Source organism: Myotis lucifugus, unplaced genomic scaffold, assembly GCF_000147115.1.
Source record: "Myotis lucifugus unplaced genomic scaffold, Myoluc2.0 scaffold_27, whole genome shotgun sequence".
In the NCBI taxonomy this organism is placed as follows: domain Eukaryota; kingdom Metazoa; phylum Chordata; class Mammalia; order Chiroptera; family Vespertilionidae; genus Myotis; species Myotis lucifugus.
This window is the reverse complement of record NW_005871075.1, coordinates 3,870,850-3,890,622: the sequence shown is the minus strand read 5'-3', so window position 1 is coordinate 3,890,622 and position 19,773 is coordinate 3,870,850. Positions and strand designations below refer to the sequence as shown.

The 19,773-nt window shown below is 47.8% G+C and overlaps 1 protein-coding gene across 1 annotated transcript in view; it reads right to left on the bottom strand.

Moving 5' to 3' along the window:
• Window positions 1-6,628: 6,628 nt before the first annotated feature.
• The window catches only part of LOC111825456 (metastasis suppressor protein 1-like), a 68,730-nt gene continuing 55,585 nt past the window's right edge, over window positions 6,629-19,773 (bottom strand). The window contains exon 4 of the mRNA XM_023751949.1: window positions 6,629-8,423. Coding sequence (XP_023607717.1) covers window positions 8,308-8,423 — 116 coding nt within the window. The 3' untranslated portion in view covers window positions 6,629-8,307. The remainder of the gene's footprint in view (window positions 8,424-19,773) is intronic.

The window sequence follows — 19,773 nt, the reverse complement described above, 5'->3', positions numbered from 1 at the left end:
TCCTGCTCAGAGAACAAACCACAGGTCCTCCAAAGGGGGGGGGGCAGCAAAGCTGAGGTTCCCATCACTGCCCCCTGCCCCCCAGTCTTCTGTTGCAGCCACTGGGATAAGAGAGATGTGGAGTTTGCTGGCAGCGGTTGTCTGTCTGGTTTGACTTTAACAGAAAGCAAACAGAAGAGGTAAAGAGCAGGGCTCTCCACATAACCACAGACGGATGTCAGCGCAAAGACGATGCATCTTCCTGCAAACTGGAAACTTCTCCAACCAAATGGCTGTCATCAACTGAGGAGCCAAGCCCTTCATAAAACTCTTGTTGGGCAAACCCTTTTGGGAACTCTATGTAGGAACAGCATCTAGAACAGTGGTTCTCAACCTTCTGGCCCTTTAAATACAGTTCCTCATGTTGTGACCCAACCATAAAATTATTTTCGTTGCTACTTCATAACTGTAATGTTGCTACTGTTATGAATCGTAATGTAAATATCTGATATGCAGGATGGTCTTAGGCGAGCACTGTGAAAGGGTCGTTCGACCACCAAAGGAATCGAGACCCACCGGTTGAGAACCGTTGATCTAGAAAGTGGTTTATAAGTCACTGGAGAAAAGCAGTTCTGGTGACTACTTCACAATCCAACCCTCTTTCTGATCACAAGCTGTGCTGAACAGCTCTGCACCCACCCTGGGCCCAGGACGCGGCTCCCGCTCCTATTTCAAAAATAAAAATTAGCCCACTCTCAGTGGGCAACTATTTACCACAATAATGTTTGGTGACTTTAATTCGCTGCTGTGTAAAGTTCGGATGGTGGTCCCAGAGAGATTTCCCCAAAAGGTCAGGGTGGTGGCCACACTGAGGGAGCCAATGGAATTAGCTCCCAAAATTAATACAATCCCTTCTCTCACACATCAAGTTGTGATCCAGACCCTAATTCATAGATGAAAGTTTATATGAATCAACATGACAAAATGGCCATGACCTTCTGCAGGGAGCTTCCTTGGAAACCAGTAGGAAGGAAACATACAGCAGTCCCTCCTTATCCACGGTTTCACGCTCCATGGTTTCAGTTACCCGGAGTCAACCGCAGCCCAAAAATATTAAGTGGGAAGTGACCACTCTTCTTGGCAACAATTCCTAAGTTTTAAATCACACGCTGTTTCTGAATATGGCGATGAAATCTCGGGCCGTCCAGCTCCATCCGCCCGGGACCTGAATCGTCCCTGTGCCCAGCATGTCCACACTGTAGACGCTCCCCACACACTGGCCACTTAGTAGCTGTCTCCATCATCAGACTGAGTGTCTCGATCACTGTGCTTGTGTTCAAGCACACCTCACAGCAGCCGAACGCTATGTTCCAACGCTTACGTCATTCACCTCACCTCCTCTGGTCACACAGGCACTGCGTCATCTCACATCATCGCAAGACGGTGAGTACAGTACAATGAGACACTTTGAGAGAGAGACCACATTCACATAACTTTTATTAAAGAATATTGCTATAATTATTCTTTTATTAGTTATTATTAATTTCTAATAATTAGTAATTTATCAATTAAACTTTACCATAGTATGTATGTTGTTGTTTTTTAAAAACCCAGTATATATAGGGTTTAGTAGGTTCAGTACTATTCACCATTTCAGGCATCCACGGGGGGAGAGGGGGTGTCTTGAAACGTATCCCCTGTTTTAAAGGAGATATAAAAAAGTCTCTGCCCTAGCTGGTTTGGCACAGTGGATACAGTGTTGGCCTGCGGACTGAAGGGTCCTGGGTTCAATTCCAGTCAAGGGCACATGCCTGGGGTTGCGGGTTCAATCCCCAGTAGGGGGCATGCAGGAGGCAACCTATCAATGATTTTCTCTCATCATTAATGTTTCTATATCTCTCTCCCTCTCCCTTCCTCTCTGAAATCAATAAAAAAATATGTATATATTTTTTAAAAAAAGGTCCCAGCCCTGGCCAGGTAGCTCAGTTGGTTAGAGCATTGTCCCAATATGCCAAGGTTATAGGTTTGATCCCCAGTCAGGGCACATACAGGAATCATCTCTCTCATCAATCAATAAAATTTTTTTAAAAGTCCCAATTCCCCGTTTCTTTGTACTTTCCTTCATCATCTTCTCACACCACATTGTTTACTATTTACAAACATGGAGACATGGAGATCACTCGCTGAGGACACACCCCTTACACCAGGTGCACTCCAGCAGTTAGTGACGCCTGGGCCTGACTTGTGTGATCAGCTGCCTAGAGCACCAGCCTTCCCATTTCCCTGATCTAAACCCTCTTCGCCCTGTTGCTAAAACAGCCATGCCGCTGGTATTCAAAGCCTGCTCCCTGGGTCAGCGGGAGCCGCACAGGCCCACCCCGACTTGCGGAATCAGGGCTGCATTTTACAGGATCCCAGGTGGTGCCCATGTGCATCTCAGTTTGAGAACCCCTGTTCCACGTGGTAACAAAAAGACAGCACATGATTTATAATGTCCTAATGAAGTTTTTGTTTTTCCAAAATAATCAACCTTCAACCTTCAACTTTGTTTTTACAAAACAGGGAACCGTCCGTCCTCTGACTGCTTCTGCTTCCTCATCTGCTAGAAGGGACCCGTATGTTCTCCTGGGCTGTGGCAGGTCCACTCCGGTGCCTAGCTCGGAGCCGGGGACAGAAAGGAGCTCGATCCCCACTTACTTGCCCTCCAAGCATCACTTCCCTCCTCTCTTCCCATAAGCAACCCTCACTTTGGGGTTCAAAAAGATCAAAGGAAACCAAGAAACAGCAATGGAAAGAAAAGAAGAAAACGGAGAACACAGACAACAAGACACACAGGACTGAGCTAGTCTAGGCTCCCCCCGCCAGCCCCCCCCAAATAACCAGTAGACAGTGGGTGCTCAACCACTGCTGTTGCATGGATGTCCTGAGCTGTTAGCATCTCTGACACATCTGCCCTATTTCGAGGTGGACTCAGCTTATTTCATGGCTCTCTGATTTCTACCTTATTAGGATGCCATCCTGCTTTCCATCTGGATGCTAAGTAAAATAATAAGAAAGGTTAGGTTGTCTCAATATTCTCACCTAGCGCCCGCCCCCCAAATGCCCTGTTACACCCACCAAGGACCTGAATGAGTCTCTGAGGAAGGTAATGAACTCTAAGGTTAAAGCACAGAGGTGAGATATCTCTTTGCCAGACTCCTGGGACTAGGAGCAGAGTCCAAAGCAGCCTCGGACACAGGTTCTTGGGTTTAACTACAGCTACTGCCAGATTGCGCGTTCTCTCTCTCTCTCTCTCTCTCTCACACACACACACACACACTCACACACACACACACACACACACACACACAACATGTTTGGAGACTCCAAATTCTAGGGAAATGTAACAAAGGTTATTAACTCGGGCAGCTTACATTCGAAGAGTTTTCCAAAGGGCAGCCCATGTGACAGGAGCAATCTGACAGCCATGACAAATTCGGCTTGATTTGCCCGCGAGCCCTCCCTGTCCATTTAGCTGTGATCACTGAGGCCTCCTGATCCTCGCCGAGGAAATACACCCGGCTGTCCACGATGAGCCTCAGATCTCGCAGACCCAGCGTCTCCGAGCATTCCTGTCCAATGAGCAGAGAGCACCATCACCCTGCGGAGGGGCCTGGAGAGGGGCCGCTTCACGTGGAGGCACACGAGCTCTCTGCCCTGACAGGACCTTGCACAGTGACCTCAGAGCTTCTTTAGAGGAACCAACTGGCAGCATTTGCTATAGGCTACTGACTCCCACAACTTCATCATCATTCAGGCTTCCTTGCTCGCATTTAAAATTCAAAAGTATGAAACTCTGAACTAAGACCAGCCTTTCCTCCTGAAGCCACGACAGTAAACCTAGGCTAAAGAAGGAATGATCCTTTAAATCTTCTGCTGTGTGTCCTGATTCTTCTTTCCAATCTTTAAAAAATGTTTTCATTGATTTTTTAGAGAGGAAGAGGGAGGGAGAGGGAGAGAGGGAGGGAGAGAGAAACATTGATGCAAGCAGGAAACATCGATTGGCTGCCTCCTGCACGCACCCCAACTGGGGATCCAACCCTCAACCTGGACATGTGCCTTTAGCGGGAATCAAACTGACAACCGTTCGGTGCACGAGGCGACCGACACTCAACTGAGCCACACTGACAGGGTGTGCCCTGTGTCTCTATGATCCCTCACTCTCATGTCACACCAACCCGGCACGTTAGACACTTACCCCAAAAGCTCATGACACCGAGGCCTGCTCAGGTCCCAGGGGGAAGCAACAGGCTCCGGAACTGGCTGCCTGAAGCAAGTGCCCTTCTCTGTGCTTTTCTACAGAGCCGTCCTGCTCCGTCAGTTCAGGTTAAGATGGCTGGATTGTTAATGAATTCATTTATCAACCCAACCCCTCCCGAGGATCTATTCTGTGAAAGGGAACAGGGAAATGGGGCAGTAGCTTGAGAAGGAATAGAATCAAGGGCAGTTTCACGTGGTGACATTAAAGACCGCGTATACCCCAGCCAGTCCCGAGTGAGGGACATGCCAGGGGAGACTCGTGAATAGGCTGGGGCAGGGATACGACCCCAGGGGCCTTCTCCCACAGAAAGGGAAAAGGCTCGATGGGGAGGGGCTGCTGGGGGCCTTGGTCCCAGAAGACGAGCACTGACCCTTGCAGAAATGCAGGCGGCTGGGGGTTCGCCCCTCTGCGCACCGTGGCCACCGCTGTTTCGTGCCGGGGCCTGCAGGAAACAGGTGGCCATCTCCATCCGCATCCGGGCAGGAATGGAATTTCTGTGTCACATTCTTCTGATGGGTCTTTTAAGCAAAGGGTGGATCTGCCCCTACCAGTGAAAGGGTTGGTTTCAAAGCTACAGGTAGGATGTAGGCACTTGCCTGTTTATTTCATACAGTTACTGAGCCCAGGTGTGAAAGCCGCTATGAGAACATAAAACCAAATCAGCCTGAACTTGCCCTCAAAGTCCGCTCTCACAGAAGACACATCCACCATTAGGTAAATGAAGGAGGTGAAACTGGTTTGGGAGCTTACGGAGGTAGATTCACTCCAGTTGGGAATAGGATGTCGCCTCCCAGATGTTACTGTACATAATGAGAATCACCTGATAATCCTTTCCTGCGGGGTCTCTTCCGTCTCATAAAACTCTGGGATTCCTTTATCTGACTTCCTTTATGGTTTTACCCTTTAAGCCGGAGAATGTCGCCTCTGACAATAAATCTAGTAAAGATGTTAATCATAATTCTTTTATCAGAAAGATCCAAGGAAATTTCCATCTTGATGACTACAAAAGGTATCGAGCCTCCCATTGTAAGGGTCTTTCTCTCCAACCAGTGGAGAAGATACAGGAAAAAAGGCGTGACACACAAGTGTCTGTGATTAAATCCACTCCCCCAAACGGCCCCACCTTCCAGTGCAGGAATGCCGCTGAATGCGCTTCACAGGAAGCCCAAATCATCCGAAAATAGGCTCGGAGGGAGGAGAGTCCCATCTGACACAGGGAAGAGGATCACACCCGGACATTCCAGCTCGCAAGTTCCTTCCTGGGCAGAGCCCCGCGGCCTCGGGAACACGGCCAGGAGGCCGCGGGGTCCGTGGTGGGGTGAGCGGGCACCTGCTCCCCTCACAGCCTCCGCGCAGTTGTGTCTCCCGGAGCGCCAGGGGAAGAGACCGGGCACAGAGCTCACCACCACCACTCAAGCATGACGCTGCTATGCCCCTGACATGCTTCCCTTTTAATGACCTGCGAGGTTTAAAGTGAACACCGTCACCGGCATCCCTCTGTCCTCCCACTCTGCTCAGGGTCCAGGAGGGTGACAAGGACGAGGCCACGAAAGAATGGGCAGCAGCGGAGGATGCCTTTCTTAATCACTAGCAGTTATTGCTATAACGTCACAAGCAAACAAATGAGAAAGATCATTTTGGAAACACAGAAACAGTCCCCATGAAGGACAGAATTCTATTAACTGTGGAAGGTCGGTTTGAATTCATCAAAAGGCTCAACTGGCAAGTATTAACCAGGCCCTGTAACAACAACACAAAGATGTTCAGTTTTCCAAGGCATAAATAGTAATGAGCGAGGTTAGAAGGTGTTGGCAAGCTGAAGTCCTGGGATACCTGCTTTAACGACGATATAAAATTCTCACAACAAAGTGTACAAACGGCTCCTTTATTTTTTTATTTTTTTAAATATATTTTTATTGACTTCAGAGAGGGAGAGTGAGAGAGAGAGAGAGAAACATCAATGATGAGAGTGAATCATTGCTCGGCTACCTTCTGTACGCCCCCCACTGGGGATTGAGCCTGCAACCCAGGCACGTGTGCCCTTAACTGGAATCAAATGTGGGACCCTTCAGTTCGCAGGCCGATGCTCTATCCACTGAGCCACACCAGCTAGGGCTAAATGGCTCCTTCCAATTGCTGTAAAAGCACATACAGACTCTACAGGGACAATCTTCCCGATAGTATTAACCTGTAGGCTTCTTTTCTATAAAATGTTAGGACAGTTAGTGTCTAGACCAGTGGTTCTCAACCTTCTGGCCCTTTAAATACAGTTCCTCATGTTGTGACCCAACCATAAAATTATTTTCGTTGCTACTTCATAACTGTAATGTTGCTACTGTTATGATCGTAATGTAAATATCTGATATGCAGGATGGTCTTAGGCGACCCCTGTGAAAGGGTCGTTCGACTGCCAAAGGGGTCGCGACCCACAGGTTGAGAACCGCTGGTCTAGACGTTCATAAACTTGGGATCTGGAAAGCCTAATTTAATCAAGAGTTTTGCTAAACTTCTTGCTCCCATAATTAATAATCATAATAGCAAACCAGATAAACATAATAAAAACAGACCAATATAATGAGCCTATCACATGCAGGTGACCTTTAATGCGCATCTACTATGTGAAACATATAACTGTTTACTAGCTGGGCTCTCCCCAGCTGTAGTGCTGGACAGGAGCTGTTCAACCCATTTCACAGATGAGGAAACGGAGTGGTTTCCCTTCGGGCTCACAGCTGGTAGGGGGGTCACGCTGGAATAAGAGCCCCGATCTTGTGACTCCTTCCCCCAGCCTACTCACTGTTCATCACTCCCACCTATTTCCCACCAGGCAACAGGAGGTGAGGCTATGAAAGGCAGTCACTCTGGTTCAGTAGAACGACCATCCTGTCGGATGAGATGTTTGTTTGATTATTTTAAGAAGTCAGAGCAGGAGAGGACTCAGAAACTATATATACACCTTAAACAAGTTACCTTCACTCAAAACATTCACTCCATCTTGTGATGAAGGGCCAAGGCCTCCTCTTTGGATATGGATCTGCTGACCGGAGAGCCATGGTCTTTCTAGCAAAACCAAACCCACCACATCCAATTTCAGGCCCCTTCCAGGAGCATTTCACTACTTGCAAAGAGAAGACTCCTAGAATTTAACCACCACCATGCTCCCTCTTTGTTTATTCTGATGCATCTTAACCACACCTAAAACAACAGGAATATTTTAATAACATTTTTCAAGTCTTTCCAAAACACTGAATGTAGTTTTCAGAAAAACAACTTATTCTCTTCACACTCAAATTTCATCAGCTGCAAAAAGTTTTGGAGAAAAAATAAAAAAGAAACAATTGATCAGCCAGCACAGCACTCCCCTGGACGAAGCAGATGAGGTAGGGGACAAGCAAGAGAGCAATCCTAGCCCCCCACCCAGGACAGGGGGACAGAGAGCCACCGTCACCCCGGCCAGCAGGCCCACAGGCGGCCAGCTAAGAGAGCTTCTGTCACACACACACCTGGGAAAAACACTAAGTGTTCTATCAGAAAGCAGAGTGGTGTGAGAGCAGAAGAAAAGGTGAGACCCAACACACATGGCTCCAAATAACTATGACCTTGGCAAGTCCTGGAAATGAATGGTTAACACAGTGTTCCTTATGCAGCTGCTGCCCTTAGCCCCGGCCTAAGAACACAGAACTGCTCAATAAACTTGAGTTTCTTGGCCACGTTACCTTCCTCCCACAATGCCTGGCAACACGCTTCGAAGTCGAAAGCTCTAGAGATGGATGGGTAGACGGACCGATTTACAGCTGGTCTGGTGGCAGAACTCTAAACACCCTTCCGTTTAGTAACCTGCTTGGCTCAAATGGCCCAAATAGTGAATCAAAAGCTGTATCCTGCACCAGAGGTTTCCCTACTGAAGATGAAAGAATTCTGGTTTTACCCACGAGCACGGAGAGAACAGAGTCGGGATAAAAAGAAAAACAGCCAGCGGGAGAGAATTCGGAAAGCATTGGTCCTGCGTGTTACACAAAAGCTCTGGCTCACCGGTGAATCCATCTTCTTTCTTCCCTCTTCCTTCCAATTGCAGTGACTGACAACAAGGATATATTAGCATGAGTGTGATTGTCCTCCAAGGCGCAGAGAAACGTATAGCCAGCTAAATCCAGGGAAAAGGGTAAATTATTTACATTTAGTTTCCAATAAATAGCAAGTCTCAAAAAGTTAAATGGGTAATAGGTCCAGAAGGGCAACCACATGGTTTGATTCCAAGTACTTAGCATTTCATGAAATGCACAGTTAACTGGAAAGGCGTTTAAACTCTGAAATGAAGCAGGTGCGAGAATCCATGCTTTCAATGGTGAAGGGATAGGAATGGAAAGCAGGCAGAAATGGAAAGCCCTAAGCTCAGCACATCCTAAGATACATTTTTTTAAATGAATCAATCACTCAGTAGAGAAAGCTTTCCCTCACTGTTGATTTTTTATTTACAAAAGCTCCAAGTGCTGAGACACATGGGAAAGCTCGGGAAGAGACACTGGACTCCGGGAAGAAAAACATCTCCAGCTGAAAGCCAACTCATTTCTCAAAGAGTTTAAGCTGATTTCCTTCTTCCTTCAACAACGCTGTCTTCGCTGTCTTCGGTGGGCCCAGCTAAGCTTTAAACATATCCTCAGCTTGTAACATAAGCATTAACTCAACCAATTTGGAAATACGAGTCCCTGAAGAGAGTCTCACTTTCCTTCTGTGTTCTTTCAAGACAATATGCGAACAGTCAATGGACTGTCTCAAAGCCTCAGTTTCCTCATCTGTGAAATGGGGACATAGTGGGCCCCATTTCAGTCAGCTGTTGTGAGAACTAACGATACATAGCAGACTCGGTGTATCTTGTACAATAACTCCTCAATCCAAGGGTGCTGCTATCATTCTCTTTCTCTATATAATTACTAAAAGGAAAAAAGGAGGGGGCGGAGGAAGAATCTTTGAGCAGTAAAACTGGCAGACTGAGAAAAACATCGGTAACACCTAGCGTTAATAAGACACTACACGTTTTATAACCTACTGGATTATAGCTAATAGCTATTTTCTACATGATTTTAAAAGCATCTGCACTATGACACATACCTTCTTTAAACAGAAGGAATTTATGTACATTTTCAAGAACTACCTCAAATTCAAACTACATTTGCATACTATTTATGTTCTATGTATGTGTTATGTAAGTCATGTTTGACTACATCTAGATTTGGGTCTTTTGTGTACCAGGATTTTTTTGGCCTTTATTAGATATCAGAGTTTCTGTGTTTACCAGTTTTTATCCTCAATAAAGCAGGTTCTAATATACAAAGAAAGGTGTGTGCACTGGGGAGAGGGCAGGTGTTGAAATGATACCATTCCTTCTATCCCCATTATCATGTATTAGCCAATTTCAAAAGTACTAAGAGAGAAACAATTTCTCAATTCTTCCTGCTCTTCAGCTGGTCAGCTGTGAAATGAGGCAATCCCATGAGTTTTCTGAAGTAGGAGTAAATAGACATATATTTGGTAACAGAAGACAGGATCCAGGCTTAAGGTCATGTACATGGAAATCCACTGTAAATAAAGTTTTATTGAAACACAGCAGGCCCATCCATTTACCTATTTTCTATGGCTGCTTTTGCTCCACAACGGCAGAGATGAGCAGCTGCAACAAAGAAACCATGGTTCTCAAAGTTTCAAATATTTACTCTGTGGCCCTAAGTGGTACAAAGCATTGGAACCCCTAGGAGTACATGACATTATCAGCAGGAAGCAGCCCTTACCCTAAACAATGCTCTCATGTGGCACAATGGCAGAGAGGACAGGGGCTCTGAGACGGGGACTGTGCTTCCCACCAGCGTTGGTGACCACATGACCCTCAGCTCCTCCGGCTACACACTTAGGGCATCCCTACCTACTTCACGAGGCGGTCATGAGGATCAACCCCCTACAACCAAACCCGGTATCCCTGTGGCGACCTGTTCATGCTAACTGTCCACCATCTACCCTCCCCCAGGCACAGTTACTGAGTAAGCATTCCGGACTAAATATGAATCATGGAGACCTTCAGCCATGAAGGCACCTATCACCACGATCTAAAAGGATCATAGCGCCATCATCCAAACGAGGGGTGCCATGCCCTGTTCTGTGCTGAGTCCCAGAAAGTGAAGGCTCGGGATTTTATGCCGAGCTTGGGAAAAATACTGAGAAGCGTTTCAGGATGGAACCCTTCAAAATCAAATTGCAGGCCACCTCCTGGGTATGGAGAAGACCCAGAGCTCAGCCACCCAGAGTCTGACTTCGAACCCTGCGTGTTTAACCTTATTAATAGCCAGCCAGAGCTGTAAAGAGATTATGCTTAAAGGGCTGTGAAATGACGCTCCTGTGGCTTTGCGCTGATAGGAGGGGTGACTCCAGCCAGAGCAACAGCAACGACCAGGAACCAGACCATCGAATACTGCGCAGGGCAGATGCTGGGCATGATGAAATCACGGCAATGTCCTAGGCCAGGAGTAGCCACGTCTCCTCAGCCCTCTATACTGTCCCCCCTTCCCAGCCCCCCTTCTATGACATTTGCAACCAAAGCCATGCACAGCCTTCCATCACCCCAAAGCAACTGATCCTGCAAAACAAATCCCACAAGGTGGGCAGGTCAGGGGTTGGGTGTCAGTTTCACAGTTGGGGAAACCAAGGTTCAGAAAGGAGGTGTGGCCTGGGAGCAAGGTCCCAACTATCTGACTTACCCGCCACTCCATATCCATCCCCGGGGCCCAGCAGGCACTTGGCAGTTAATACAGGTGCTCGGTTAACTATTGTTTAGGGCTTGCATGTAAACCCCAACTCCTCCTTCCACTAGCCATTAACCGTGGGGATATTCATTTACCCTTCATTGCCCAAGTTCATTCATCTGTGAAAAGGGAATAACAGTAACCTAACCACATAGGGTTGTTGTGAGGCCTAAATGAGTTACTACGGGTGAAGTCCTTAGAACAGTGCTGCTGAATCGAAGCTGCCTGACTTAAAGCCAAATCTTCGGACCACTTTTTGCTTCTCATTTGCAGTCATTCCCCAAACACGCACACAGCAGTTTTAAAAATTATAGCCTGAGATAGGCCCCCTCCTAGGATGTCAGCATGAAAGCGCCAGGCAACAAGAGCCTTTTTCAAAAGGAAGCCTGCCTTACGCTGATAACGTGCCTCAAAGTAAGCAGATAGCACCAGTCAGTCACACGCGGGCGTCTCAAATGAGAACTGGAGTTTGACGTGCCCCTCCAAGAGCATTTCTTTAACACACATTTAGCTGATATGTAGTCTGTAGAGCAAATATTATATGGAACTGCTCTACCTGCCTCTAGTGACCAAACATGGTCCCCATGGCCACTGGGTGTCATCGATGACTGCAGTTGGAAACCTTTTAGAGCAGTGGTTCTCAACCTTCCTAATGCCGTGACCCTTTAATACAGTTCCTCATGTTGTGGTGACCCCCAATTTCATTGTACAAATTGAACATAATTAAAGCATAGTGATTAATCACAAAAATATGTAATTATGTATGTGTTTTCCGATGGTCTTAGGCGACCCCTGTGAAAGGGTCATTCGACCCCCAAAGGGGTTGCGACCCACAGGTTGAGAACCGCTGTTTTAGAGTAAAAGCATTTCTCTGGGGTTCTGCCCTCTGAATAAGGCTGCTGACCATTCCTGACGGCAGAGGGCCCTTCCCTGAAACCACAGGCCAGATACAGACAATGCAGAGGTGTTCACAAGAGACACGGATACTTCCACTGCTCGGGGACATACGTCTCTGGGGTCACCTCGTGCCAGCGGACCCCCTTTTAGGAGATGAGACGACACGCGTGGCTTTCTGTGAGGATGCCGGGACGGTCTACAGTCAACAGACCCACTAGCAGTGACTTGCACCAAAGCCGGTTGAAAACTGAGAAAACCTTAACTCTTGCCGGCCTGAGTGCCCACGGGAAGCAGTGGGCGACGTGGCAGCTGGAGAGGACGCCTGTCCCACCACAGGCTCTCGGGCAGAGCGGCATCTCCTGGGGCTGTTCACATTCCAGAGCCCCCCGGCCGGGCGGTGCTTCCGGAAAGGTCTTACTGCCGCCCACGCGAGGTGCTGAGGCGGGTCCTTGGCAATGACCTGCCAGCGAATGGGGGAGCCTCCACTCCAAAGGCAGGAAGGGCAGCCTGAAGCAGTCCTGCTGCCAATCAAGTACCGAGGAGGAGAGTCTGCCAAACGAATTATTAACCTGTTTGTCAATGTTTGACCCTCTTCCCCATCCAGTTTTCATTGTGAAGAAACGCGTCCTTGGCAAAGAAGAAATTCACTGTTCTGAGAAGCGTGGCAGGCAAATGCTCCCGTCCCCTCTCTCCCCATCTCTGCCACTTGCCCTGGAGGGAACAGCCGCACTGTAAGTGGAAGGCGTGCGAATGAATGACATAGCAGGAAAGTTCTGCATCCCTCCCCACAGATCAGAAGAAATGACAAATCAAAATGCTGGAGAATTTTAAGAAACATGGGAATTTCATAAAGTAGAAACACTCAAAGGTTCACATTAAGCCTGGGCGGTGTTGCTCAGTGGTTGAGCACTGACCTATGAACCTGGAGGTCACAGTTCAATTCCCTGTCAGAGCACGTGCCCGGTTTCTTTAGGGGTTGCTTCCCAGTAGGGGGCGTACAGGAGGCAGCCGATCAATGATTCTCTCTCATCATTGATGTTTCTCTCTCTCTCTCCCTTCCTCTCTGAAATCAATAAAAATATATTTTTAAAAATCAATTTAATAAATAAATATTTTTAAAGTTCATATTAAACCATATGAAGTACAGTCTTTTATGCCAAGTTCCCCAGAAGTCAAGAGCCTTTACCGTAACCCAGCTCAATCACTACTAGCAAGGCGGCCTTCGCCAGCTGGTACCTTTCTAGGCCTCGGTTGCCTTAGTAATAAAAGGAGGGCAAAATCCATACGACTGTTCTGTGGTTAAGTATCTACCAGTGAACATGAGAACACCACCTCCCACCAACCTGTGAAGTATCTTCTGCCTGTTTTAGACAGAAACAACCTGAGGCTCAAAGAACTTTAAAAACTTGCTCCAGGCCACAAAGAAAGTGACAGAACAGGGTGTTGGGCTTGAGTTTTCTTTCTGATGCTAAAACTGCTGATAATAATCAATGAGGCACTCAACCTTAAGACTCGGTCATAAAACCACGGCCCAGGTGAAGCGCTCCGCATCCTCCCTCGCACCCTAACAGCAGAGCAGAACAGCAGAGCAGGACGGGGACCAGAAAGTGATGTGCTTGGAGAGAGGCTCTCGCTGCTGACAGGCTCAGCCCAGGCTTGGGGATCTGCCCGGCATCAAACCAAGTCCACTGACCCCTTCTAGGGAAGCGTTTGTTCCCAAAGTCACTGCAAATGACCCTGAAAGGCGACGTTAGATGCCAACGCTGTTGCAACAGCCACCTGGACAAAGAGAAGGGCATTTCTGGGTGTCCTAGCGGGGCCTGGAGGTCCATGGGATTCCCGAAGGCCCAGTCAGGTATCTCTGTCCTCATCTCAGCAGAACAGGGAGGGGACAGAAGGGGTCTCAACATCGGGGAGAGCGATCAGAGTCCATGAAATCCCACAAATGTTCATCTTACACCATGTGCCGGAGCATGGCCATGCTTTGCAAAAGTCAAAGGTGAAGAATAAAGCTTTCTGCCCTCCTAGAATTTACCACCGGAAACTCCTACAACCACCCCTCACCCATTCGGAGAGTGACATGAGCTACGACAGTGACACCAATAAAGCACGAGGGGACCCATAACACCCAAGGGAGAGGCTCCTGACTGGGGAAGGAGGGAGGGACAGGAGGACTATGGAGAAAGGTTAGCATCCCAGCTGGGCTGTGAAGCTTGAGAAAGAAATCAGAGGGAACAGCATTCAAAGATGGGGACAATGTGGGCAACGGAAGTAGCCAGTCCTTGAGCAATAAAGGAGAAGGGGCTGCTATAGGTTAGATTAGATTGAAAGAGACAAGCACATGTCAACTAAATACAATGATAGCATTTTGTATTTTGATTCCTACAAACCAATGTAAAAGACATTTGAGTCAATTGAGGAAAAATGAATTCGAACTAATGATGTTAAGAAATTATCGTTAACTGTATTAGAAGTGATAACAGTATTGTGGTTATGGTGGTGGTTTTTTTAAGGCCTAATCGGTTAGTGGGTGGTTCCTGCATACATGCAGGTGGGTAAAATAATATAATGCCTGCATTTTGCTTGATGATACCATAGCACAAAAAAGGAGGAACATGCATGTCTGAAAAGAATAGCAGAAAGTTGATGGTAATGGGTAAATGGGGGTTTATTACAGTTTTCTGTCTCCTTTTATGTGTGCTTAAATTTTTCCATACTAAAGAAGTTTAAAAAACAAAACTACAAAACTCAGAACAGAAACATGTTTTTTCTTATTCTCAACACATGTGTCATTAAGGCAGAGTTAGCTTAACAACAACAAAAATATGAATACAGTCACAGACGGACCGGGTATGAGGAGAGGCTACTTCCGTCTGTGCTGAGCAAAACAGAGCTCGGAGACACGAAAGCTCAGCAGCAAGTCTGCAAAGAGGGTCGCAGGGTCAGTCTCCAGCTTATCTCCCCGGGAAACGAGAGCCTTCTGATGACACACAGGACTCCCAGGGACCTCTCCCACACAGAGCAGGAGACCCTCAGCTCCTATACCCACCCCACAGGTGGGTTAAAACCTCCCTGGTAATCTTACCATTGACCCGTTTCGAGTTGTCAAATTGCAAGCATTATGAAATAAAGTCCTTTTCTATCTGCTATGAACTGTGTTCCCCCAAAAGTCATATATTGAAGCCCCAATCCCAATATGATGGTATGTGGAGGTGGAGCCTTTGGTAGGTTATTAGGTTCTGAGGGTGGAGCCCTCGTGAACAGGATTAGTGCCCTATTAGGAAGAAACACTCAGAGATATTCTCTCTCTCAGAACATAAGGGCACAGCCAGAAGGGAGCCGTCTGCAAATCAGGAAGAGAACCTTCACAAGGAACCAAACTGACCAGGACCTTGCCCTTGGACTTCCCGGCCTCCAAAACCGTGAGAGAGAAACTTCTGCTGCGTAAGCCATCCAATCTATGGTATTTCTGACACAACAGCCAAAACTAAGGCACCATTTCTGCATTATTTCAAATAAATCGGAACAAACTCCAGTTATTTTTAACTTTGTTAAATATGATGTTAATAATCTACCAATTTAATAAATAAATATGACTTAATAATAAAACAATAATAAATCATTCCTTTTCAAGAACTTAACACTAGTTAAGTACATGACCAGAGATGAACTAGGCAATCCATCCTGAACATTACCTTTCTGCCCTGTTCAGGGCAGTTATTTCTAACATTAGGGTAATTTTAAATAAATAACAGCCAAGTGGTATCAACTACCACACTGATTTAAAAGCTCAGAGTCTGAGCCTTGGGAAATCATATGCATACTAAACTTAAAAAAAAAAAGAGCTCAGACTCTGTGTCTCTGAAAGCCTCAGTTAGGACGTTCCCCCCATGACTCCTGATCCATGTCAGTGACTCCCATCTCAAGAGTGATCATACACACGTGTGCCTTTATCTGATAACACCAGGCAAGTTCCTCTTTACATCAGCCAAACGCAAGGATCACCACTCTAGGCTTATTCCAGAAAAGCTTCCTAAAAATCACATGGGGCTGCTCAGCTCATTTCTCAGGAGATTAAAGGCTGAGAATTATGATTTGACTGCAGAAGCAAGGAGCCCAAACACTTAAACCATACTGTTCCCACTGGTTACGGTAAATTATAAAGTTCACAGAAATCCTTGGGTGGAAACAGACAAGGTACAATGGTCATCGCCTCAAAGGGGACCGTGTAAAAGCACCTGGTCATCTTCTGCACCCTCTCCCTAAGCGCACTCCCGGCCACTCCACGCCCACCTGGGGGCCCTCTCTGTCCTCTTCACAGACACTCTTCCAGCCCCTGGGGCAGGTTTCCCCTGGGACTGGTTTCCCGGGGATATGAGCATCTAGACCAAGTCCCTGAAGGGAAGGACTGTGACTCACACATCTTCAGGTAAGCAGCACCTAGCACAGCACCTGGCACCTGGCTGCCACTCAAATGCCTGCTGAGTACGCGGAAGGCGGATGGCTGGATGGATGAGTGGAGAACCCATAATCCTGAGGAATTAATAAAACATACACAAAAAACAGATGTACCAATTTAATAAGCACTGTGAGGACATTAAGGAATGGATATTTATATGAGGAACAACTCCATCAACTTCAGGCAGTGAGAGCTACCCATAACATGGAATTAAATCAGAATCCACAGAAAATAAAACAAAATGGATATATACCTCCCTCCTGACTCTGGCTGTTAAAACCAGACCTTGTGATCCATTTACCTTGGGACTTGAATAGCGAAGGCCACAGAAGTAGAAACAGTCTCTGTTCTCAAATATCCAAAGGTACCACCCCCCGCCCCAAATGTGGTAGGTGGGGCGGCCATTCTAACCAGGAAGATCTCCAAACCCCACAATTGTTCCCCATGGCACCCTTGGACTTCAACATGGTCTACACGTGTACATTTCAGAAAGGAACTTTGGAAAGCCCTGCTCTGGCTCTTGAGTTCAATTGTGGGTGAAAAGGCACAAGCCAGACTGGAGTTAGGTTTCAAAAAAAGCACAAACAATCATTTGAGCTTGGAATAGGCTGTGCCCAGAAACACAAGCCCTGGAACAGAGCAGCATTTCAACCAAAAGAAAGCCAACAGAGGAGAGGGGGGAGGAACGATGGCACAGGTTTATAATTAGAGGCATATTTTGGTTTAGAAAGAAGCACACACACATCCTCAAAAGGAGGGGCAAGATCAAGGCACTAAATCAACAAAGCCTCCCCCACAACAGCCCAGTCACTCCCTACCCCGCTCCTCCAAATCCAAAGGAAAGGCGCTTCCTGGGCTGTCGCCTACCCCTCCCACTGTCACTAAAAAGGAGGCTCCGGCTGAGTGAGGACCTGCAAGCAGCCACGGTATTTCTATGAAGTACGTGCTAAGTGCATCTGAAGCGAATGGATCTGAATTCCTGAGCGTGCTGTGCCGCAGCTTCGTGCTAGTTCAGTACCAAAGTCCCCTTCCACTTAGCTCTTCCTCCTGGGTTCTCCCCACAATGATATTCTGGTTCGATCTCGTTAAGGAGCTTGTTGCAGAGTCCTCCCCACGGGGGCAAGTGGATGTCTTAAGGCGCTCACGCACACCTGCACGCACACCTGCACGCACACACGCGCACACACGCACACCTGCACACACACACACACACACACACACATTTAATCTGGATCATACTCTACTGTCTGAATGTAGTCACCTCTGGACCTGAGGCCGTTTCAATCCGAAGAGGCAAAGGCACACAGGGAGAAAACAGTGGGTGCAGAAAAACCCCCAGAGCCACCCAGCATCCAGGCAAGATGCCAGAGGACGGGTGGGTGCGTCTGATCATTAGAAAGTTTATCACCAGAACTCTCATCCTTGGAGGAAAGCGTTTCAGTAAGAAAAACACACTAGCATATCTATGTTTTAAAAATTAAAGTCGATCAGCTTTTTCCAAAACGAAAGGGTAATACCAAAAAGTAAAAAGCCTAAGAAAACACCACCATAAACTACCCAGAAGCAACTTTAGAGATGTCAGTTTGTTTCCTTCCCTTTTTTTGTCCTGTAAACAGAAGTATATTTGCAAACAGTCCATGCTTGCACCAGCTAGTTATTACGGTATCTAGACAAAAAGCAAGCTCCTGATGCCCAGTCATCCAGTCCTACCGAAGCAGCCTTGCTTAAAACCAGAAGCTGATTCGGCAAAAACCTGGCAGTTGGGAATAGACATGTGACCATCACGCATGAAAACTGGGCAGGCCACATGGCCAGGCTGTGGGATCCCTGCAGAACCACAGGTCCAAATGCCACTGGGAGAGAGCACAAACCAGAGCCTTCCCGCCCAGGGAGGGCGCAAGGCTTCCTTCCTGCAGGAAGGAATGATCACAGGTCTGTGTGCAGGTGCAGCAGGGACAGCAGGAAGCGCAGGGCGCGGTCTCTGCCACCGAGAAGCTTTTCCATCTCACACCGAGGGCACCCATCACAATGACCGGAGAGAGGGAGCCTTTCTAAAACACGCAGACCCCAGCCTCGGCCCCTGACCAGGTCCTGAGTCAACTCTGAATAGAGGGTCTGGCCCAGATACTTTTCAAATAGCTATGCGAGTGCTCCTGGCACACAGCTGAGGACATCTGCCACAGACAGTAAAATAAAACTACTGTAGCCCTAGTCAGGTTTCCTCAGCGGTTAGAGCGTTGGCCCGAGGACTGAAGGCTCACAAGTTTGATTCCAGTCAAGGGCACATGCCTGGGTTACAGGTTCAATCCCCAGCCCTGATCCGGGCATGTGTAGGAGGCAACCAATCCACGTGTCTCTCTCACATTGATGTTTCTCTCTCCCTCTCCCTTCCACTCTTTCTAAAATAATCAATGGAAGAAAATATATCTTCAGGTGAGGATTAACCAAAAAACAAACAAAAAAACCCACCCTATTGTTACATTTACAAATATTCAGGGGTAAGAGGAGTGAAGCAGGCAGAGAGGAGTGAAGCAAGTACTTTTTTAAAAATTTGTAACCATCAGTACGTCCTTCCCAGCTTCACCTTTCACTATAGCCAAGCAGGTAGAGATAAAGGGCAACTCCCTAAGGGTCCAAGTGAGCAGAGATGTGGGCCTCAGCCATCTGATCCAGGGACAGCTGCTCTCCTTCCGCCAGACGCCGGCACGGATGCAGGACCCCCACCCCGACACCCCCACTCAGGGCCACTGTGTTGGGAGCTGCCTGGTGGCCTCCAGCACAGAGACAAGTGGCTTATGCTGACCTGCACACATGGCTCTTCAGACAAGACGCACCTGCCGCACACCCAGCAGCTCCCTCCCGGGAGCTGGCTCTTGAGCGGAGAGTCTTTCCTTAGGCCACTTGGTGACATTTCACACTAAGTGGAAGTCATAGCCTCAGGTGCCCTTCGCTGAAGGAGGCTTCCCACAAAGGCCTGGGCAAAGAGCTACAAGTAAAGACAAGGACACTTGTCCCTGGGAGGGAGGGGAAACCCCCAGCATCCGGTGCTTGCTGGCCCGGCCACAGTCCCCTCCTCCCCCGGAGAGCAGGCGGGGGACTCAGAAGGCCGGAGGGAAGTCAGGCTCACATGACCACCAGCCCCAAACCACCCACCGGCCCGACCCATGCCCTCAGCAGTCAAGGGTAGGACTGCCCCACCCCCTTTTCCCCACACTCCTTGATGCAGCGGATTTGGGAATCCCTTTCCTGGTTGCCCTGCCTGGGTGACCCCTTATTCGTCTCCGTACAAAGGCTGTCCCTCCTCCTCCTCCAAGGACCCTCCCAGCATCACCTGTTGCTATTTTGCC